Source organism: Platalea leucorodia, assembly GCF_965183815.1.
Source record: "Platalea leucorodia genome assembly, chromosome: 1".
NCBI classification, from domain to species: Eukaryota; Metazoa; Chordata; class Aves; order Pelecaniformes; family Threskiornithidae; genus Platalea; species Platalea leucorodia.
This window is the reverse complement of record NC_138823.1, coordinates 79,883,114-79,907,862: the sequence shown is the minus strand read 5'-3', so window position 1 is coordinate 79,907,862 and position 24,749 is coordinate 79,883,114. Positions and strand designations below refer to the sequence as shown.

The 24,749-nt window shown below is 38.9% G+C and overlaps 1 protein-coding gene across 1 annotated transcript in view; it reads left to right on the top strand.

Annotated features, from left to right (window-relative positions):
* CTNND2 (catenin delta 2) overlaps nt 1-24,749 on the top strand; it is a gene marked incomplete at both ends in the record, with an annotated part of 558,729 nt that overhangs the window by 517,828 nt on the left and 16,152 nt on the right. The window contains 2 exons of the mRNA XM_082315082.1: nt 1,590-1,800; nt 5,194-5,278. Of these exons, the coding sequence (XP_082171208.1) occupies nt 1,590-1,800; nt 5,194-5,278 (296 nt within the window). The remainder of the gene's footprint in view (nt 1-1,589; nt 1,801-5,193; nt 5,279-24,749) is intronic.

The following is a 24,749-nucleotide window of genomic DNA, read 5'->3' as shown; positions in this document are numbered from 1 at the left end:
AATGTTTTTCCATGATGCAGAGTGAGTAGTTTCTAAGATCTCATATTACCACAAAATCTATTTGATAACCTTTAAGTTTAACATTTCAGTACAGAGATTTTAGTTTTTATCTGTATTATGAATATTCTGCTCCAAATGACTGGCTGTATTTCTACCACAGCAGGCAAATTGTGAGAAATAAAAATAATTTAACACCTGATAATTAAGAGATATGATTTTCCTCTTACCTCTTCTTTCAAATATGGACATACACAACGGAATTTATGAATTCAGAAATAAGATGTTTAATAAGTACTCATAAATACTAATTGATCAGAACTTTTTGAAGTTATCATAAAAAGTCTGATTAAATTATCATATTATATACAATAATCATACCTGATTATTTCATTCATAAAATGTGATGTAGATTAGATTACTAATTATATGTATTTTTCCCAGTTTTCCTGTCCTTTTCATCCTGCATGATACACTCTCATGGTGATTGCTGTATGCAAACTCCTAGCGCAGCTGCACTGAAGGTGATTCAGAGTTGTTTCACTGACCTCAGCAACAACTTCATCAAGCCCTCGCCCTCTGTGGTCTTGTCTTCATCACCCTGAAGGACTGAGCTGCCATTTTACCATAATACTGACCCTCTAGAACTGATGTGAGGCTTCTCGTCTGTCTGTGCTGGTGCTAACCCTGCCCTACATTTATATATATTTACATTTGTACTATATATATACACAAGTTCTCAGAGGCTGCTCCTGTGTCATTTTCACAAGCACTACATGACTTTCAGGCACAATTTTGCAAAAAAAAGTTTTGCTAAAAATTGCTAAAAAAAAAAAAAGCTATAGTAATCAACAGAATTTCTTTTTCATGTCTTCAGTTCAATGTGACCATTTTAAAAATTCATTGCGCCTTTCATTTTAGGAGATTTTAAGTTCTGGAAGTTAGTGTTATATAAAATAATCTCTAAGTATCATACAGGAATAGATTTCAGAAAGGCTTCCTTTCTGGTCAGTATCATGCATACAACTCAGGATGTGTGGAAGAGTGCAGTGTCATAGAAACACTAATAAACCTGGTTAAATTACTGCATGTAGTATAGAGTTAACCTTGTACAATGGAACTGGTCCTTCAGAGAAGACTTTTTTCACAAATAACAACGTCATTGGCTTTGCATTCACTGCAGTGTTTTTAACAACTGACACACATTTTATTTATAGTAACTTGAGTTATGAGTTGTGTGGTGGGAGATGAGGACTTGCTAAGTTCTGGAAGTTGTGGTATTCGGGTTATCTTTATACATATACTTGACCTTTACTATCATCATTTCATTCTCCTAAGGGCATGGTGTAGCCCATATCCGAAGTCTTCAACTGATGTAATATGGAAATATTAACAGAGTCCCTAATGTGTGAAATGCTTGAACATGCAATCGTATAAATGTGGCTTGCTCCAAATTAGTATCAGTAGCCAATTAGATTACATGCAATGATGGAAATGGTGCTAATAGTCTTGCGTGTTTTCCCTGTACTTCTTCTCCGTCACCCTTTATTGCTGTATCTTCTGAATTCTCCCTTCATTTTCTTTCAACAAAGGCAAGTATGCCATGAGGGATCTGGTCCACCGACTGCCAGGCGCTAACAACAGCAACAGCTCAGCAAGCAAGGCCATGTCTGATGACACCGTTACTGCCATTTGCTGCACTCTGCATGAAGTCATCACTAAAAACATGGAGAATGCCAAGGCCTTACGAGACGCAGGAGGCATTGAGAAACTGGTTGGCATATCTAAGAGTAAAGGAGACAAGTATGTTTTGCAAATCACCTTGCACCCTTTTTAACATCTCCAGTAGTTATTGCTAGTCCTGAATGTGTTTGCCTCCTCTGTGCAATCGTGAGTTGAATAGTTCCATCAGAAATCATATGCCCAGTGTGAAAGGTGACAAGAAACAGACAATACCAATAGCAAAAGTCTCTGCTGTGGTTTATTTTTGACGTACCATCAGCAGTGCACGGAGTGCGCTGCATGTGCAGTTTAAGGAAGAGTAATTATCTACAGTAACCGCTACCTCTAAGCACTTCCAGAAGATCCTGGAAAACATTAGGGACCAGAGCTGTTGGATTGCACCCTACGGAAGGGGTGATGTGCAGGTGGAGGGATCCTGTGAAAGGAAGGGACCTCACCGCAGTTCTGTTACTGCTCCTCTTGCTCTGGGAATGAAGAATGTAAAGTCACTGTCCCTCTTCACAGCACCCTCTTCTCTGCCACCGGCCTGCTGGTAAGGTGGGGCATAGTAGAAACATGGGTCCATGGATCTCCCCAACACCTTGCTTCTGAGAGAGCATTAGGATACCTGCAGGCTACTTTGTGAGGCACCAAAACATGCAAAACTTACACGCGACTGACGTTTTCAGAGCAGCTATGCTTTCATCTTGTCTGTTTTCCTATGTACGCACTCTTCATGAAGAGTTCACTCTTTATCCTTCTTTTGCCTAAAACAGATAGCCTGGGTCTCATATTTGTCAACCTGCAGAAGTATAGTGCAATGGGACTATGGCAGTTTGAAAACAAAAAGCCTTCACTGTAGTGTACAAAACCCATCAGTCCACCTACTCGAAGCTGTCATCACACAGCCTACTGCAGCATCAGAGCTCTAAAAGAGCCCCACAAAGCCAGGCCACAACCTGAAGGAAAGATTTATGCACCCTACATTTGGTATGAGAACTTATGCTCGCCTATGTGATCAGAGCATTGCCAATATAATTTAATCACATTTCTTTTCCTCTATTGTCACCCTTTTCTTTTCATACCAAATTCATTATTGAAACATTCTCACATTTTAATTGTAAGGGGTCAAAAGTAGTAGCATAACAAAGTCTGTGATTCCAGTTGTGGGAGCTCCCCATGCTCTGCCGATTTTTATTTACATTTGCATTTTTATTATTATTAAATCTATTTGAATTTCTTATTTATATTTTCTAAATCAAATGTACTGATATTACAAGCAGGTTCATATCCATTTCTCTTAAGTTGAACGTGTCTTTCCTCAGAATAATGCAGTTGTCTACCTGCTCATTATCTGGTAGAGATTATAAATACCTGTTGAGTCTGAAATTGTCAAAGTATCATGGGCAGTTTTAGGAGGATCGAAGGGTATAATTCCCTGTCTAAGTATCCCTCATAACTGTGAAAGACACATCTATGTTGAATGAAAGTATTTAGCCCACGCAGTGTTGAGTAATTCCAAAATGTCCTCCCATATCGTGATACGTATCCCTTCTCTCAAGTACTTTGAGTTGCAGTCCTGTGTTACTGCTTATACAGAGTCCTTAGAACAAGAAAACCTGTCATCTCACAGTGCTACAAATGCTTATCTTAAATGAAAGTTTCATTTTTCAGCTTTCAGAAATGTTAGTATTGCGCACCACTGCTTTGGTTTGGTTTCTTATAGGTAATCCATTGTTTAAAAATCAGACTTACTGGTTGTTGGACTGTTAGGAAATTCTGGCATGCTCAGTTTAATACAGTAAAACACTTCAGTGTGAATTTATCTTGTCCAGTATGAAGCGTCTGCTTCTACAAGTGCAGGATACTAGCCTAGCCATGCATCCTGGTATGTATCAGTGCCAGGAGTGTGGGGCTGGCCCTGCTAGCCTTTGGAACACGCCCAGGGCTTCAGTGCTTTCCCTGTATGACAGCACAAGAGAACTGGTGTTCATAAGGTCATATTGGCCAAGCCCGTATTGGCTTCACCTAGTTGCTGTTTCCCCTCAGTACTCACAGTATGGTTGGCAGAGTTGTTTTCCTGGTTACCCTATGCTACCAGCACCCCACTAGCCAGTACAGCTGGGAGTATAATAAAAACAATTATGCTTGAAAGGGTTTATCAAATTCCTGTTTATTCACCAATTACCCACCTACTGCGGTACTCTGGATGAGAAATGGAAGAAAAGGGGAAAAAAGGCACCAAATAAATTACTAGGAAAATACTGTATATGTTAATTGAATCCGTTGTGTCATGAACATTGCTTTACTAGCTTGAGTGTCAGCCCACCAGCGGTCCTTCTCAGAGGTCACAGGGTGCACCAGAGCCTGACCCCTGAGGAGGCTTCCTGCCCAAACCAGTAACATAATGCTGCTGGATTTCTGGTTTCTCTTTGGTTTTGCAGTCCATTTGCCTTTTCAGTAAAACATGAATCACCTCAATGACTGCCCCGAACTCCATCAATCCTCACTCCAGACTTTGGCCTTTGCAAGGTTTTCTAGTGCTCTACTGCTTTATGTGTATTATTGGTACAGCACAAGGGCTAACCATGCAGTGTATGCTTCCTCAATGTGCTGGGTTATCTTCCCGGTCCTTTTCTATTTGACCCTTCTTCACTGAGCTGAATACTCTCTGATTTTTTTTTTTTTTTTTAGATTTTTTTTAAAGTTACCTATCCCAAGAGGAATATATAACTCCAACTGATTGTAACAATAGTTTAGAGCTTCTTTCAAAACGTTTCTGAAGAGAAAGTCCACATGAAGTTATATATGGTTTTCAACATGACATTACATTGCCGTCATTAAAGGGTAATGGTGTGAGCAAGATGCAAGTCCTAATTTGGATTCCTAATGAAATTTGTCATGACTTTTTATAGTCAGTTGTATTTCTGCATCTTGGCTCTGCACTTCAAGAACAGTGCTCATCACCCATCTAGAGTGTTTCTTTTGGCCACTGCTAAGAGGCGCTTAATGCGTTGAGCACGCTGTCATGAGCTGAAGCTTGGCAGCTCACAGAGAAAGAAACTCTGTCTCTAACTTCTTGTCCTTTATACCAAAAGTTGTAGCCAGGACATTCTTAGATGTACATAATACCAGTTGGGTCCTCAACAATTTTGCCATTTGCTGCCTCTCCCATTCCTCTTACTACGCTCTTGGGATGAATCCTTGTTCTCACTGTGCTGAGGAAGACACATTTTGCTCCTCACTGAATAATTAGTACTGTAGAAATAACATGTATTGCCCTTGCTTAAAAACACAGCATTCTTCAAGATGCCAACCAAAGATCTTATGGTACATTTAAAACACAATTTTAATTGTGGGTTTAAATCCATTGCAATGCATTTGAAAATTGGGATGAATGAGTCTTGTACTTAACAGTCTCTTTCTCACTCTTTCTTTCTCTCTCTCTCCCTTTTTAATATATGTGTGTAACAGGCATTCGCCAAAAGTGGTGAAAGCAGCATCTCAGGTCCTCAATAGTATGTGGCAGTACAGAGACCTGAGAAGTCTCTACAAGAAGGTAAGGCTTGGGTTTTTTTCTAGATTTGTCATCTTTCATATGGTTACCCAAATTTGCGGGCTGAGAGACTTCAGACCAAAACATTGATGTGAACTGGAAATTCACCTAGAGTTTAAAATTTCAGATACTTGGAGCTATGGGCTTTTCCCTCATTTCTACTTTTAACATTGAAATACCTTTTGAAAATACATGTGGTGGTGAAAAGGGGATGTGAATTTAATTTTCAAGATAATTCATACAGAAAGTGCTGGATCTGACAGCCCTGGAGAGTGAAGTCCTCTGTTCATAGAACAAACCTATGCAAGCTCTCCTACTGTACCTTTCCGTCTTATACCTCCCCACCCTGTCCTGAGGAGATTACCAGATTTCCAGCCCTTCAGCTCCCAAATTTCCTCATGAGATTGTAAACAAGAGTATCTGAAGGAGTGGTGCTTAGGGACCAGTTACATGTGGAGCTGGGCTGAAACTTGATAGCTTCACTTCCAATCGGCTGGCAGAAAGTAGCATCATATACTTGGTTTTCAGACAGTCTATGGAGTCTGTAGTGCCATACCATTCCCACAGGCCTGCTAACCTCTTAAAAATGAATCACAACACACTAATACAATCCTGTGAAATAATGTCCTATATAGCTTTTAAGGCATGTGTCTACTTAGTAAATGACAACATTTAAAGTAATTCTTGATGAATGTTTCCAAACTGAATTACACTCCGTGTGAATATCAGCCTGCAGATTTAGTTCTCAAAGGTCTTCTTTCTACATGGAATTTCACAGCTGATCTAATCGGTATTTGTATTTGTAATCTCAGCAAAGAGAGCTAAGACTTCATGTGGCACAAAAGTTCAGGTCCTAGTTAAGGCTGAGGCGTAAGAATGGTGAAGCAGGGAAGGTTCACAGCAGCATAGTCTGTGCTGTATGTATTTTGCACACGAAAAGAACTTAGTTACATGAAATGTATGCACCAAATCTTCTGGCAGAAGGTGACCATTTGTTTGAAATGCTGTTCTTTTGCATGCCTCAGCCCTGCTTGTGTCAAGTCTGAGGAGTAAGGAGGAAGATTATTGAATCTCTCCCATTGTTCACTTCCAGTATTTTCAGTCACCCTTGGCAGCCCTAGGGATACCGTATGTGAAGATGTTCCAAGTAATGAGCTGACACTCAATTGTCCCATTAAGAGGTGGGAACAAACATGAGCTAGAGGAGGCTTTTCTTGATGCAAGGCAGTTACACACTGGAAGTGTGCATAGCCTGACTTCTGTGCATGTGGGTGGCTGCACTGTAGAGGCTGAACTTTATTGCACCATAATCTCTTAGAAGTTCTTACAATGTCTGGCTCATTTCCAACCTTCTGTCTGTATATATATATGCTGTGATGGAAAAGCAGTTTCTGGGGTTGCTCCATGCATGAAATAATCTATATGCTGTATGGCTTCTGAGTATACTGCTACCTAAAGGACGTTCTTTTGGCTGCCAATGTGAATGCCTGGTAATGTACTTACATACTAAGCATGTTTGGGTACTAAGTACCTTGCATGCTTAAAAGAACATTTTCTGCGGCCACAAATACATACTTGTGGTATGGAAAATAGTGCAGGCTAGCCTTTGAGGTAGCTTCCAGGACACTCATAGCAGACAGATTGTCTGTATTCTCAGGAAGCATTTTATTAACTTCTATATTGGCTAATTCCTACAGGCTTCACAAAATCTTAAAATGAAGGTCAGTCTCTAGTGCATATTTATATATTCATCATATGCAATTACATATGCTGCTAAGCATTGTATAAATATGTTCAGATAGTTAGTTTAAGATCCTCCTTTTTGTTAAAAGACGTACAGTAATCTTTATAAAGTCCATAGTATTTATTAAACTTGCCAATAGTAGGCTGACTTATGCTGGCCGTCTGAGTTTCACCACTGTTGGGAAAATAATGTTTTTATGATAGGAAAAGTAGAAAAGTTTGCATTATACGAATAATCGGCAAGTTAGGTAATGTAAAGATACTGAGTCAATGCAATCTGCTAGCAAAAACGAGTGAGCATACAGTTGACAGTATAATACGATCAGCCCTTTGCAGTATCTTGCACTTGCACAGCCTTTTCTGAAGTGCAGTTAAATCCCATTGCATAACCATCAGCAATTTCTTCCTATGTACTGAAGTAGCTATACAATTACTTTCAAAGAATTGGTGGCCTACAGAGAGGCACAATTTTGTCTCGTAATACAAGGAAATTTCAAGCATCACACCACGTTCAAGAAAAAGTAGCAGCACTTACCTTACTGTTTGAGAAACAGTGTAACCAAATAGTTTGAATTGTGGTATATTTTAGAGCTACATGTTTACAGAAGAGTAAGTAAGGAGACAGAAAAAGAATAAAAGTAGTATCCTTTGTATTAATGGGGAAAGAAGGCAATATATGTTTACTGCTGATACAGTAGTAGTCAGTATATTTAGTCCAAATACAACTGCATCAGCAAAAACATTAAAACCTCATTCACTTTTCTAATTTTGCTCAACATTACAGGAATCATCCCATAGCTGGCAGCATATAAACTGCACTAACAGAAAGTCCATCCAGAGTTGGGGATTGGTGTGGTCACCTCATCACTTGCCACAGGTGTGAAGGACCAGAAGCCAAGAAGTGCATAGGCACCAATTTCCCATTTACAGCGCTCCCCGATAAACTCCTGGCTGTGAAGTGTAGCGCAGGAGTCAGAAACTAGTCCCCCACCTGCTGCCAGTAGCTGGGCTGCCCGAAACAGGGTATACAATGCTTCCTGCAAGCTCCATCCCATCATGGGTGAGCAAGCTCTTCAGCTTTAACCAAGGTTATAACATTAATATGCCTATGTAGTGAAACCTAAATTAAGCAGCCTCTAAGGCCACCGTCAGAATCTGCTGTTGCATAAAAAGTAGCCCAAATTTAACAGATTTCAGGGTGCCAGCTTCAGCTATGTTGCTTAAGAAGAATAGTAGTGTGCACAAATTTCATTGTGCCGCTCAGTGTCTGACAGATATTGCCTGTTTCTCTGGTCTATTCAAAGGCAAAAACTGCAGCAGCAACTGCAACGACTCAGTTAACTTCATTGACCAAATCAAGCAATATACCCTGTCTCAAGGTCATAGTGTATCTGTCTAAGAATACAAACAGTATCTTTTGACAACACAAAAATTTAAGGTCCTATCCATCTTTTTTATCCTGAAAAATGCAAAATTATTCCGCAAGTCAGTGAGGTAGAAAGCGTAGAAAATTAAATCTTGTAAGCCAAGTTAAGCTAGAGATACAAGTGTTTCTGGAAAAAGAGTTTCATGCTAGCCCCATGTGCTGTGTTTAAAAAGAAAGGCAGAGCAGATGGCCAGAACAAACCCTGCAAGCAACGTAGCTCTGACAGTCCGGAGCTCGGAGTTCTGGTACCCAGGAACTTCACTGCACTGCGCTGATCCCGCTGCTGATGAAAGCAATGAGAAGGCCCTATTGATTTCATAGATCCTTTCTGTAAGGCCTCTAAAGCAAGAGCTGGAACTTTTGCAGCCAATTGAACTTTATTGGGGAGACAGGCTAAGTAGTCTGCAGCATCCGATGTGTCCTGGGATTCCCAAGATCCTATAACAAGTACGGACTGAAGGTTTGTGTGTCCCTTTCATTCAGCTTGCTGGAGCAGGAACATTGTGCCCATTTATTAATAGCTAATACAACAGGAGTTGCAGTCTTTGAACTGTTGGTCTCTCTTTTCAAATAGCTTTTTATTCTGTAGAAAGCATGCTAAGGTAGAAACTGTAGCTTTTCTGGCTCAGGAGAATGATGGATAGATTTCTAACTTCCTACAGCCTGAGCTGCAAACTTAAGGAAGAGGAGGAGTCATTGGCTTTGTTGTCTCCGTTTCCACTTGGAGAGCTCTGTAAGTCCACCATACCTTATGCACTGTGTTTGCAGAGCTATGTCACGCCCTGTACCTCCCACTGACAGGATCTATCCAGTGTACTAGCATTTCCAGTTCATAGCTGTGCTGGGGCTTTAATGGGACACACAGTCTTGTTAGGCTGGGCTGGCATGGGAAAGGCACAGAAGTGTTCAGATCTGTGAGTGAGGTGACAGGGTTTACCGTCTTTTGTAGGCTTGTGCTTTGGGGAAAAAAGAGGATTTAATTCCCTGGTATGGTTAATTTGGCACTATCCTAACACAGTCAACAAGACAAAGTTATTAAAAGCATAAATGTTTCCAGTCCTGAAATTCTAAGGGGGGGGAAAAAGCTTGATAGACCAAGAGGAAGCAATGAATTTAGTCTTGAAGTGAAGGAATTGCCAGTCATCCCAGAAGTTTAACTTGCAAGTACTTAATCATGGAAAATAGTGTTTAGTTTGCTGAGCAAAGGCTGAAACAGAAATGTAATCTGAAAACTTCCCACCAAGAGGAAAGCAAGGTTCAGATTCAGCCCCATATAAACAGTGTTTGGATGATTTAGTGTGATTAATTTCTAAACACTGCTGAAGCTTAGCAAGTAAGAAAGAAGTGATCGTCACAATTTTTCATCAGTAGATGAAATATTGTCTCCCAAAGAGTGACTTTAATGTCATGTCATTTTCAAAGTTCTTCGTTCTCTACCAATAAGAATTAAATTTTCATAAATGATCATTTATCTGCCTCTGTTTTTGTGAGTCCTTTCCAAAATACTTAAAATCTGATTTTCAAAAGTGCTTAATGATCACATGGTCCATAGCCCCGTGGGTGGGTCAGTAGCTCATGACTTATGACAAACCAGGTAGGGGAGCTATCCCACTTGTCCCCGTGCTTCAGACTCATGGTACGCCCCTCTTCTTCAAGTATCTTGGTAACCTGTACAGTCAGCAGGAGAATTTAGTGCTGCGTGCAGTCTCCAGAGAGAAGTCTGGTCCCATTTATGTTTAGCCACCTAAGGAAGGTGAAAGAAGCTACTCTGGCGATTCTTTAGAGACACCTATTTCCAAGTGAGGAACACTGGACCCCACTTCAGTCTCTAGGCTCTTAGCTGGTTGAAGATTTGGGGACACCTTGGAAAACACGAATGTGACTGTAAGAGAGCAGATTTCCATTAGCTGGTAAACTCTTACCTATCTCAGTATTCAAGAAAACAACCAACTACTCTTAAACACAGATAGCTTGTTAAATTACATGAGGAAATTTGAGCAAAAGGGTTGTGCTAAATGAGCTAAAAATGAAAAAAAAATTAGCTAAAAACAAGTGTCAATTAGCATTAAATGTATGTAATATGAAAGAGCTGGAGGAACTGTCAGGAAGAATATGTTTTCTATTAATTGATTGCTTTGCCTAACCACTTAGGCTCCAACAAAATGTGTTCACATTCTGTCATTATGTTTACACTTATTCTGTCTTCCAATATATAAGAGATCACAATGAATTTGTAGAAATTTTCTTTTCCATTTATTATTGTAGGTTTCTGTTCTGCATAGAATAATAGAAATGTTTGTCCTATTCACCTGCCATATGAATAAACATGCAACCAATTATTTGAAACCAGGGAGGCTGTTAAAGGCGGTCATCCTTCAGCGTGTAGTGTGCCATTTACAACAGGGGTACTATTGTGATAGGCATTTAATGAAGTCAGAGTAGTCACTCTGAAGATGGCCTTGTCTGTCATTGGCTGGAAAAGGTATTTCGAATTGCCCGAAGCCTTAGAAGCAGTTAAGCTAGTCCAGATCTAGACGAGGACTCTCTTTTCGTGTGACTTTCAGAATAATAAAATGATGACTCTATGAGAAGGTCCTTTATTGCTAAATGTTCCATGAAAATTGCCAGCAATAAACTTCAAAACCCTCATCAAGGAGTTTTAGAATCTAAAGTCCTTTCTTAAGTAAAATATACCTACTCACCCTTTAAAAATGTTAATTACATCGTGCTATCATGGAGACTTGGAACACATCCTTTGGATTTTCCTCTGGTAAGGTTATTGTCAGTCAGACGTCCCACAAAAAGATGCTGTTGTTAGGTTAAATTTATCTAGTGAAAAGGTCTGTGCAGAACTTAAACCCTACATTAAGAATCTAAATTCTGAATCCAGAACATAATAGTTCCTCAAAAAAGTGGCTTGACTTGAAGGAACTATTCGTGTACTCAGATTGTTCATGAGCATATGTATTTTGCAGAGCTGATCTTTCAGCGGGGCTTAACTTAGTTATATACAATTGGCAAGGCCTTTTTCAGATAATGTGTCACCCTTTTAGAAAAAGGATGGATTAATTTAATGTAAACCCCCCACTGTAATATAAAACTAGCTTGTCATGATAGAGAAGGCATTGTCTAGAGCCCATTTTTATATTAACTATGAAAATGCAAGTACCTGATTAATAAATGATTGACTGATTGATTGATTTATGGCAGTGGGCGGCCCCAAGCTTCAGTGTGACTGATGACAGAGGATTTTCACCAACCCACCAGTCTGGGTCATGGCACGCTCAGCATACTCTCTCCCAGAGCCAAGAAACCAGAATCTATTCCCCAACCCAGGTATTCTGGCTGTCAGCTGACCAGTGTTGAATTGTTGTTTCATGCATACTGAGATTTGTACCCAGAAGAGTTCTACAGGAGACATTCGACTCAAAAGTAACAAAACCTTACTAGAGTATATATTTTAAAATTGTACGATTTAATTTACTGAACCCCGTAGGTTCTAGACGAAAAGCATCTCGCTTCACTGAGGAGAGCAGTCCCATTCATTTCAGCCACGTGAGGAAGGCGTGCGGAGTTTTGCTCTCTTTGAGGACAGCGTATACCAGAGAGAGGGGCAAGTGCATTACACTCAGTTCCCTGATAAGCTTTCTAGCATTTCTGTAATCTCTTTTTTGATTGTCTGAACCTTTCAAACAGAAAGACAGTTGTTGATAAGCACTGTGTTGCAATAGCAGATTAAATTTGTCAAGCGTTTTGCTTTCTTTTCTGGCCCAATGGCATCTCTAAGAAAAAAGCAATAGCTGTGTAATTCAGTAAGAGGATCTCAGGTAAACTAGATATCTATAGAAAAATCAGTGGGTCCAGGAGTCAATTAAATTCTTGAAATGTTAATTTTCAAAATCTCTATTAATAAGAACAATGGAGATTTCCTTCAGATATAAGTACAGTTGATGAGAATTAGCACAACTGGGCATTTTTTTATTAGAGGCACTATTTAATTTTAGGTACTAAAATTCCATTTCCTTAACGAAGTGTAGCCCTTTTTTTTCCTCCTAACGTTTTTTTCATAATAAAATGTGACTTTCTGGCATCATTGCAAAAACAAAATACCTTCTACATATGCACAGCATTCAAGTTAATCCATGTAGAAAGCTTTATATATATACATATATATATGTCTGTGTATTATTTCTGATAAAATATGTCGAGAACATAGGAGTTTACATGTTTTTGCTGATCACACAGGACATAGTAGTTATGCTATTTCTTTCAGTTTATTTTTTTCCTACTAAATTTGCCTGGAAGAGAGAAGGCATCAGAAAAGATCTCATTTAAATAGTTTAAACATAAATATCTTTCAAGGTTAGGGTAAATCCTTTTAATCTTGAGCTAACAAGAATATGATATTTAAAATGCCCAGCATTTCATCATCTGATGTACGACATTACTTTTTGTTGTTAATCGGGAATTAAGCAAATTCCTAAATTGATTTTAAATAAAGGAAATGTGGAAATTTTCTGCGGAATTAACATATTCAAGCCTTTTTAAAGCAACATCTGAGTAATTTTGGAAGATAGAGATTCTATAACCAATATAGCAAAAAAATTATAGTCTTCAAATATATACTTTCTCTTTCTTTCTTTCTTTCTTTCTCTTTCAGTCTTTCTTGCCTAAAAACATGTTGTTCACATTCACGTGAGCATTTTAAATGTGGCTTTTTTTCAAATGGCAATCTTGTTAAATACTTAATAATGAAATTATCATTGGTTTCAGTACCAGAGAAAAAAATGGTATTACTGATTTGTGTGTGTGTGTGTTGAATTACTATTAATTCTACATTTTATGCTATATATTAGTTTCCAGTGTTCACGTAAGATAGGTTTGCCCTTCCCAAAGGACATGCAAATATGAAGTATTTCTTCATTAAAGCAAAGGCATATTTTCTGTTCTGCAGGAAATAACAGGTAGAAGCGGCAGACCAAAGAATAATCTGTTAATCTTTTCACATTCTTTCTTGGAGACACAAAGCTTCTTCAGTGAGGAATGAGAAGTTAGTCTAGAATTTTGTTTTCCTTTTTACCTTGATGCTACTTTTTTCAACGCAGTTAGCACTAGGCTGCATCACTGTGTAATATAAACTTATCATTCAACTTACCTCCTGTTTTGATTGCATATGCCTTCCCAGGGATTGTTTTTTTAAGAGTCATTCAAAACTTTGTCAAGTAAATTTTAGCATTTGTGGCTTTTTTCATTGCCAGTTGCCTGCTTAAATAATATCCTGTTTGTCTATACAATAGGAATTTACATATAATGAGCAAAATCATGATGCCTAAAGAGGAAATTGTGCAAATAAATAAGAGCTGAGCTATACAGGTAAAAACTTTGGCATATGCAGAAGTATTCAGAAGTATTCACACATGGAAAAAATGGTGTATAAACTGTGCTTGAATTAAATAAAAAAAAAGAGAGAGGCAGAGAGAGAGTTTCTCAGCATTTGGCGTAACACAAATATTATTAAGTGTCTTCAACTAGCTGTATTATTCTAATTCATTTTTTTTAGCTAGTTTTAAGAAGAACAATTTAGAAAAAAAGACACTATTTATACCTAAAATATTACAAAATGTTAGGTCAAACTGAATGTTATTCCGATTTTATTTTAATGAAATTAATTATCATTTCACTTGTGCAGTCAAGTAGATTGTGTTCTGATTTTCATAGCATATCCATCATATCAAGTAACATTTCTCCTAGTTTCTTCTAACCCCCTTTGAGTTTATTAACAGTACCAGACAATACTAGAAAGAGAAGGGATTGCCATTATGTTGTTACAATTTTTTTTGTATTTTACATGGCCTGAAGAGGGTAAAAAATCTTTGGAATCCAAGATATTAATGTTCTTACCTGTATGACAATGACAACACATGATGGAGTATCAAAATTTGTGTTTCTGCATCAACTGTTAGAGGGAGATGTTTTCAAATGTTTTATGCTTCTGAATTCCATCATGTTTACTGTATAATAGACTTCATTTATTTGAATCATTTTGCATTTTACATAGTTAAATTCTTCGTGACACTCTCAACAAAGGTTTATTTACTGTGCAGTATCACCTACTATTCCTTTAGTCACCTTTCAGTTATTTCAGTATTTATATGTTTCTTTCTAAAATACTTTCCATGTTTACTATTGTATTTAAAATATTAGCAGTAATCTAAGATACAGTCTGTGCTGAATTGAAGAGTCAATACAGATGATAGTATTGTCTGAGAACAGTCCTGTGTAGCTGAAGCGAGGCCTTGCCCATCCTTACACTGTTTTGGTGCAGGCTTTTTTACTGAATAGTGTCCAAAAAAAAATCAGATGTGATGACTAAGCTCAGTTAAAGCCAAACTAATCACCCCACTCCTTGCAAATAATTATATGTCTGTGTGATGACGTATTGTTTTTTTTGCTGGTAAATATCTATATGTGCATATACGTATATGTATACATGAAAGCAAGTGCGTGTATGTAAAATGTACTCGTGACACAGCATGAACCTAGAATACGCTGCCTTTAAGCATGATGTCTGAACAAGGAGAGCTTGGGAATACCTAAAGGAATAAACCTTAATGTTTTGAGCTATGAGCTTAGAAAGTATCTGCAGCTATGCTTGACTGTTGCTTTTCCCATGAGGCCCTTAAAGGCATGATAGTGCTTTCCTTTAACTTTCAGTATTGTAGCAAGCGGTAATTCAACAACCGGACTTAGCAGTAATTCTTGTAAATCATCAGTAAGAGATGTGTGGAAGCTGACGCCCTTCTCATCCAAAACCTACTAGACTCAAGAATCATAGAATCATAGAATCATTAAGGTTGGAAAAGACCCTTAAGATCATCGAGTCCAACCGTTAACCTAGCACTGCCAAGTCCACCACTAAACCATGTCCTCGAGCACCTGTTCCAGTGCCTGACCACCCTTTCGGTGAAGACGTTTTTCCTAATATCCAACCTAAACTTCCCCTGGCGCAACTTGAGACCGTTCCCTCTCATTCTATCAAGAGGTGCTAAACAAATAAGAAAAGAATCAAAGTTTCTGCAAACAGTTCTCTAGGATAAGCCATACATATATATGATGCTAAAGCATCCTTAGCATTGATAGTGAGTCTCGTGGTAAGCTCTAGCTGACTTATGTGGGAACCACTAGGTATTTTTCACTTGAAAACCCAAGTCCATTTTAAGGTTACTAAGTACAGATTTAGAAGAGAGAAATTTAATCTCATAGTTCTGTAAAGTCTGTCTCTAAAGTACTCCACCTTTTGAACTTCTCTGAAGAAAAGAAAATTTAAAATGCAGCCCAGGAGTCAGTATCTTTGACTTAGAGCCTTCCTTCTGAAGGGAATTGTCTAACTGAAGTTTCTGAAATATCCTTAGGGTAGAGATACGAGTAGGCATCCAGAATGTGGAGGGTTATGCATAAGTGGAAGGTCACATCCACAGAATTTTTCTTCTCAAAAGTACGGTTCCTCAGAGTAAGATTGGATTTTAATACTTGAATACAAAGTAGATAGATACCTAAGAAAATTATTTGCATGTCTTTTGGGACTAGGAATGTTTTTAGTCCACTTAAATAATGTATTAAAATTTTTAAAACAAATATAAATAACATTAATTAATGGCAAACAAAGTATAGCTGGATTCAGATGTACAATACTGAAAAGAATCCAAAAGTCTTTCTAAAGACTTTCAAAAGTCTTTTAAAGATACATGCTAAGAGAAACCATTTTTAATTCATGTCAATCTTTTTCTCCAAAATTCATTCAAGGGACATGATCTCTACCATTCAGAACTAACTATCACTTTTAATTAATTTGTATGCTTGATGTTTGCATATCTAGGTTCAGACATAGATAAAAGCACATGTGTAGTAAAAAGTATGGGAGAGAAACTCAGTTTGTCCCAGCAAACTTGAACTGGTATGTTGGATGGCTGCTTATAGTTTTGCAAATTAATCAGATCAGTCGAACTTTTACTAGTAGCAATAGCATATGCAAGTAGCACAGAGGGGATGGAAATGAAATTAAATTGATTATTAGGCTAATCAAAGCGTGTTTTCTTTTCAGAGGTGAATAGTCTAGCTGTGATGGTCTGATGCGTAACACTGGGCATCTCTGGCTGATGCTCCTGTGTGTTGCTGTACTTACGCTATCATCATCCTCGTTCTTCTGGGTCCTATAAGGAGATTAAAAGTGTTTGTGTAACGTGGCCAGTACATGTAAATTCAATCAAAGTGTGATGAAACATTGAGCTGGTGCATCAATATCCTACTTTCAGTTCTTTGATGTTCTACATGCTCTAATAATGAGTGGGGGGAAAATTGCTGGGAAGTCCTTCTCATTTCTTCCCTCTTCTCTTCCTAAAACTGCTAAGAGAATTCAAAAATGGCCTAAATATGTCTGCCACGTCAGACTCAAAGAAAGAAATGTTGTATTTTGAAAGGAGTCTCTTTTGTAGTACGTGTGCTTTGTTCTGAATTGTTTTACTTTGTTTACTAGCTGATACAGTTCATCTTGATAAAAGAGCTATAGCTTCTTCTTGCTGCAGAAAGTAGAAATGAAAAGTTTCACTGGCCATTTCTAAATCGGTTTTATTACTTTTAATTTTACAAAGTGCTTTTAAAGAAAGTTGTGGTTCCTCTAAAATGAGAGTTGTAGGCTTTGGTGCAATAGTGTGTTCCTGTTTGAGTTAACAGTACTAAAACTCCTATTTACTGAATCAAAAACTCTTAAAGATATTTCAGTAAAAAAGAATACACATTTCTCATTATTAATGTTTAAATGTGTGGGTAAACTACATGTTCAAAGCAGCATATCCTTAGAACTCATGCAGCATAGCATTAACCACTGGAACCTCTAACTCTCTAGTTTAAGTGTCTTCACGCAAGAACTTTTTATGTTCACAGGTATAATAGAAGAGTTGTATTTGGTTGATTTTATGGTTTAATGCACACAAAGTAAGAGTAAGAGGTGTTGATTAGTTTCTAGTCTTTGTAAGGACAGTAGGCTTAAGAAACTGACCCTGACCATAAAGTAATCTTTGTCCGACCCCCGAGATTTTGTGGCCAAGACCCAGAGTTTGCATTTCTAGGGCATAAACATGTTAAGATAGGTGAAATTGCATTACTGGAATACAAATGACAATGCATGTCAAAAATTATTGTAAACACTTTCTTGGATGCAAGGGTTTTTTTGCATGCAAGACACAAGCAAAAATAGTTCTTTGTGATTCTAACAATTTAAATTATAGCTTATATACCTTATGCAGTGAAAAATAGGAGAAGAACAGAAATTCTAGCTGAAGGGCCAAATACTGCCTTCATTTCCTCTAAAATATATTAAAACGATTTTATTTCTGTTTAAGAGGCAAAGTGATGCTTTGAAAAATGAATTTATTTCATTTTATTGCAGTGTTTTGAAAGGTTTATTATTTAGCTGCATATAACCTCAGCAAAATGAATAATGAACTCTGTCGTATCTGAAGTCTTGTCCTTCATGCTTTGCCTCACATACGATTCCCTTTTCTTACAGCTATTTTATTCATCAGATTAGGTCTTGTCATCTACACAGCTCACACAACAGGAAATCAATAATTAATTATGGATAGGTAAAGCGATGCCTCAGTGATTTCCTGAAACGTCCCAGAGTTGCACTATATAAAACAACCAGGGATAGTTACCTAGCTGTTCCTCACTTGGATAGATTTGGCAAGTAATTAACATATCTCTCCTTTATTGTGTGTCTCTTCATAGCTAAAATCAAGGGATGAGATGTAAAATTACAGTAGAAGATAGGTGACTAGAAGATGATAATACTGCACACAAAAAAGCATTTGAAAAAGAGAAAACTGGCCAAGGCCATCTGTGGTATTTTGAAAGAAAAAAATCGGGGTGATACTCTCAGAAGAATATAGTACCTCAGGCTCTGCGATGACAAGAGAAAAACAGGGAGAGAAAATATTCCAAATGATTTTGGGGTGGAACGCTGACGATAGGAGAGTAATGGCTTTGCTTTCAGTGAAGCTGAGATGGAGGCTGGGAGGTATGCGTCTCGTTTCGAAAAGAATGAGTTTAACCACTGATTCTGAAAATGTCCCTTTAAAGAGCCTACAGAAAACTTAATAATCCTCATCCAGCGCCAGACAGTTTTGTGGTGGTTAATGACTGACTAGGAGCCCTTTTTTAAGCCGCATGCTGCCCTAAATATGTATTTCTCTTTCAGCTTCTTAAGCAATTGAACTTCTGCTGTGTCTGGGATGCAGAAACAGTCACTTATAAGTAAAAGCCATTTGTGCATTGAAATTCAGAGTAAAAAGTAGAGAAGTGCTGAGGTCAAGCCCACTGTGCATTGTAAGAACGGAGACTGAAGCAGTGGATATGTGCATGTGGTATGTAGCCATACCAGCCGGGGAGCGGCGGGGCAGCCCCCCAGCCATCAGGCACTGAGGCAGGGGCCGAGAGCCCCTGGGAGAAGCGGCTGCTCCAGCAGCAGCGCTGCCGCCCAGCTGGCTTGGTCTGGTCCTTCCCAGTCCGGCCCAGCCACCGCTGCTCCGTGCCTTGGCTCAAGGGATGGTGCTGCTCCCCTGGTGCTCTCAGCCGGGTCTCCGTCCTCTCCCCCCGGTTAGGTCTGCGCAAGGGAGGAGTGAGTGGCCTTCCTCCTGGGCTGGCACAGCGGAAGGTATCATGCTCCCAATATAACCTGTAACCAGTAAGTACCTGGCATCATCATCGTCATCATAAGGCATGGGAGGCAAACGGTATTTTCCTTTAACCACTTCAGCTAAGTGGTCGTACTGCACTTTTATCCAAATTATTATGTTTAAATCCCCTAAACTTGAATAATTGTTCTGTTTTAAGTAATTTTCTGGCTTTCATAAGCTGTGGAAATAAGACTACAAACATAAATACTAAAATCCTCAAATTAAGATGAGCTTCAATGATCCATGTCTTTACTTTGTATCTGTTGATTTTGAGGGTCTGGCTGTAAACTCTTTGGGAGAGGAGGGGAGACAGGCGAATTGGAGTCAGCAGCCCTTTGTCTTTTGAAGCCAGTGAAATTACTCCAGATTTCCACTTGCAGACTTAAAGCAGAATCAGTTTGAAGGATTTAACCCAAGCAACAACCGCTAGTGTATAAGCCGGGAGAACGCTAAGATCTTCCAGCCTCAATCCCTGCTCCTCTGTTCAACAATGTATCTTGAGTTCCCACTTTGGAAGCAAAAGACAAAATCTTGGGAGTAAAAGTGTCAATATACTGCTTATAATTGTTTGTAGCTTAGCTGATGGCAGTAAAAAACCATCAGTGAAGTGGATTTATTCAGAATACATCATAAAGCAGATCAATGCCCAGGAATTCTCTTCTGGTTTTGAGTTTTCCTGGAAACAACACAAGCAAATCCAGAAAGGACAATCCTTTCAGGAATCATTTACTGATAATAGGATTTGGCACTGTAAATTCAAAGGAAAAAATGAAAGAACACCTTTATTTTTAATATAGTTCATCTAAAGCTGGTTGTTCTGTTTTTCAAGAGTGTTTCTAGAGTTGCTGAAGTTGTAAGAATTTAGGTGAAATCCCTCTTCCAAAGTAAACACACTTCAGTACAAAAGCAGGGGCTTTTTTAGAGAACAGCCGTCTCTCTGTCTGTCCTTCAGCAGCTGACATTTCCTTGTCAGCTACTTTGGTGGCACGGAGGGAGCAGTCCTGCTGGCAAACTGAATATTCAGGTGTGCTGGTGGGGGGTGGTTAGCCTCTGCTGCCATGGGGCTGGCAGAGGGAGAGAAGTCAGGCTCCATATCTCTGTTGAGAAGCACTGGGAAATTTATTTATTCTTCCTCTTGTACTAACAGAAAATAAAGGTTATAAAGCCTAATGATAAGTGTAGTGGTTGGTGAACATTTAAATCACATTATTTCAAAAATCCCATTAAAGAGCTCCATGAGATGCATATGTGCATCACCCCAACCTTGTTACCATTTTAGATTTCTCACCGCAGTCAAGTCATGCACATAACTTTCATATGTCAATGTATGTAGATAATTTGATCCAGTTCTAATTTCTGTTATGTCTTATTAGCATCGTGACAACAAATTCCCAGTGAAGAATTGCCCAGACCTGTGTAAGTCTGATGAGCCTTGACTTAATTCACATCAGATTTATCTTTTACTCTAGACAGTGTCACACTGGTGCACACCAGTCAGGATGTTTCATTTAACCTGACAGCAGTGCTTCAGCTTGCGAAAGAAGCAACACCAGCAACTCAGAGCAATGTCTGGCTGAGTTTCAAAGCGAGTAGATCCTACCTTGTGTACTTACAGGCACTTCGCCTTGTTGCTGTATCACCTACTTCTAACACTGTGGTGGGTCTAGTTACTGATTCCTGCAAGTGGTTGCCTATCAGAACTTCACACTTCTACAGCTTATTGCCATTATAGGAGCAGTTATTATTACAATTAATTCCTGGAACTGGTAAAATGCTGACTTACAGATAAGGGAGTAGGATGACAAAACAAGTCTGGTCCTGTATGCTTCAAGTCATTTGGAAAAATGTCTATTAAATCAAATCACAAGTGGATGAGGCCTGAAACAAGAAGTAGCACGCTGGAGAGTTTGTAAACTTGGGGGAGGCAGGATGCAACATTCTCTATAGTTTCTCAGGTTTTAGCTGTTTCATTATTGGATTTGCTGCATCATTTTTGTTTCTTTTCCCTAGTGGGATTTCTCTGCTTCCACGGAGTTGCTCTTTTTCTTCCTGACAATGTTAGCACACCAGTGGCCGGGAGTCAGGGCAGATTGCACTCTTCAGCATTGAAAGATACTGATGTGCATGCAGCCACCAGTTTTTCGAAACCACTCAGTGCTTTTTAGGTCAGTGTCTTCCTAGCAGCTGATCAGCATAATAAGTCAGAGGGTAGGGCTGCTTGTTGTTTTTTGCTGCGTGGCTATTGGCACATGAGCTAATGTGAGTTTTCTTTCTGACTGGATGCCATGAGGTCACCCAGGCTGGGCACCGCACCAAGGCTGGCGATGTCGGTGCTTCTCCCCAACTCCACCACACATTCCTTGGCCACCTCATTGTATCTGGTCCCCTCTCTTTCCTCTCTCATCTGTGAATTCTTCAGGCAGGAGCTCTGGTTTTCCGTTGTGTCAGCATGGTGTCAGTTCCCATCAGGGCTTAATTTCATTCAGGCCTCACAGTGTTACTGTACTACAAGTGAGAAAATGGCGTGTCTGATATCGCCTACCTCCGCATATCATGTCCTCAAGTCAAGGACTCTGCTACCAGAGAGTTCTGAAAATTTTAAATTCTTGCAAACACAATAGAAAACTGCTTTCTTTTTTCCGCTGCATTTTGAACACAAAAAGAATAATGTGGAAAACCCAAATTATATTTTCATAAGATGCAATAGGTGTTTAGCACAGTAAGCTTAGTCACCCTGACAAAATAATTATTTCCCATAGGCCTGAAGAAAATTATTTATTTTCAAAATAACTTAAAGTTGAGCAGGGGGACAAAGGACCTGTTCACTCCTTAAGCCCAGTAAAAGGTGATCAGTGAGACTACAATATGACTGTTTTCTACAGGGGTTATCCAGCCCCCGCCCCAAATCCAATCCCTGAAGCTTTCCCAAGAATGTATCATCAGAACCATGTCACTGCCAGTCAAGCGTTAACGTTTGGACTTCATGGAGTATGATTGAGGGAGAATACATGTATTCATTATAGTCAAAATATAGAGAAATGCCCAGTAGAAGATATCTTGGAAGAGATGATAAGGACATGTAATGGTATTTCTGTACTCAGGTTGTTCTGTGCCCTCCTATAGTGTGCAGTTGCCACCTATTAATTAATTGCTGTCAGTTAACAAATGCATTCATTCTGTAATAGAATTACATTGAATTTCTTTCCAATTTGTCAGATCTGCTTGTCTTATTCTTCCTTTCCTAGATCACGTTTGTGGCTGGTAAATTGGTTTCTGAAATGCGGTCTCACACACTTTGCGTTTGAGTTAGCTTTCTTCTCTGCAGGACACTACTATATACTGTACCTTTAAGTACCCAAATCAATTTAATTAAATTTCATTACGGGCACTAGAGCTGAAACAAACTAATGAAAGCAGCCATCACGTCAGGTGGTATTTATCTCAGCATTAAATTGGAAATACTCCCTTTAGGCTCTTAAAAATTAGTTTCAATATTTAACGCTAATAGCTTTTAGAATTGTTGATGGGGATGGTTTTAATGAATTTGTTACAAACTGTTTACCTTTCCAAGGGAAGAAGCTTGTTCCTTGCAGCAGAGGAGAGCTAAAGACAGATGACTTAAAAGTATTAGGGTTTTGAAATACCATGAGGTCTGGGAGCTGCCCGTAATGCTGTGGAAAAACACCGTGAAGGTTGTCGTACAGTGATAGCAATACGCCTTGTTTAGTCAAAAGCAATGCCACGTCACCACAATACTTGTGTTCGAGTTTACTGTTTGTGTGACTTGTGTTATTGAGCTGATCAGGCTTGCAAACTTGAAAGTTTGTAGCAGATTTTATTTGAGGACCTCGTTATAGGCACTACTCTCAGCAGAGAAAAATGAAAATTTGCAGGGAGGAGAAGAAGGAAAAACGTCTGCCACACGGAAGAATGCTATTGCCAGCATCCCAACTACAGCTGGATTTTGCTCCCTCACTGTTGAGGCACCTTGCAATGCTGTTTCTGAGGAAGCAATGTTAACAAAGTACCTCTTGATATTCTGCGGAACAAAACTGGTGCCGTGCGCTATTCCTGTAGAGTCTGTGGGACCGTGCAGATAACGGGGATTTATTTCATCCAATTCCCATCAGAGCCAGGGTCCAAGTATTAATGTAAGCAACACAGATGGAACAGACAACAGGAAGACAGGTTTAGGGGAAGATTCAGGTCACTTTTTCCTGACCCACATGCCAGGGATTTATTTGAGGGAAGCAAGAGTGCAAAAGGAGAGCGTACCTGGCCATGCATGCGTCCAGATCCACAAAGCTGGAAGCATTTCTGACTTGCGCTATGTAAGCGTGGCTGATGTCTCCTCCTTTTGCAGGCAGACAGTAATAAATAGTCTATTCCTTCTCCTTTTATCAGATCTAGAATCTGTCCTCTTGGTATCTTCCTCTTCAGCAGTCTGTTTAAGAGAAAATAAATGATCAGAAAACTATAACAGAGTGAATTATAGAAGCACCTTCCCAGTAAGAACTTCTGACCCCAGGGAAGGAGGAAGAAGGGAACCATTTTTCTTCAGCAGGATAAAGGCGTGGGCTTCTCTCATGTTTGCTGCTTCATTTTTATAGTAGAGAAATCACCGTACAAGTTATTATTAACAGGAGATGTAAAAATAATGCTAAGTATGTTATTTACAGTCTTAATGCTTGGATAAGATTATTGGATTTAAGCTATTCATTATAACTATAAACTATTAGTTATCTTTGAAAAATATATATGTATTTTATATATATACATATTACATACATATATATTGAAAAGTTTCTAATAATTTGCAATTTGATTTAACATTAAGAAGTTAGACCTTTACAGATGGTTTTGTTTGCATTCTGATTAATCCTCCCTCTAGGTTGGAGGACGCAGCTTGTGTAGAAGCTTCTTGTCAGAAATGAAAGAATGGATATAGAAAATTTTGGTTTAAGCAAGTGGTATTAAAGATTAACTATTTCTTTTTTCAAGTTACCCTATTTTTTTATTAATTAACTGTTTCTCTTCCTTATTTTTTCTTATATGACTGTCATGAAATATAAGCTGAAGTTCAGTGAAGTGTCCTAAACATGAGTGACCTCTCTGGACAAATGCTTCCCTGTCAACTCTAGGCAAGGTCTTGACTCTACTGTGAAAGCTATGGCCCAGACTGCACTCTGTCTTTTGTTCTCCTCTGAGATTACGGCTTGAGATACATGCCTGTTTATACAAATGCGTTATGTAAGGAATACAGACATTCAGAACCTGTAGTTAGGTGTCACATCTGTCTATCCTAATTTACTTATAACATTTCCTTCTGCATCAAGTTGAACTATCTTCTTTCCTCCTGCTGTTTTTAAAAGAGAAAGTGTCACACTCTTGCTGAGTTCTCTTTCTTAGAAGTTGAGTGGAAGGGGGATTTTTCAGGCCATTTTCTCTTGCAATTTTGAGAGCCAGGTGCCCGTGGTTTCTGTGAAGGGAACAAAGTCAGAGAGATGCCTTGGGCAAAGGCAGAGAGCGGGAGGGGGTGGGATTCAGGGTTGGATGCCTGGAGTACCCTGAG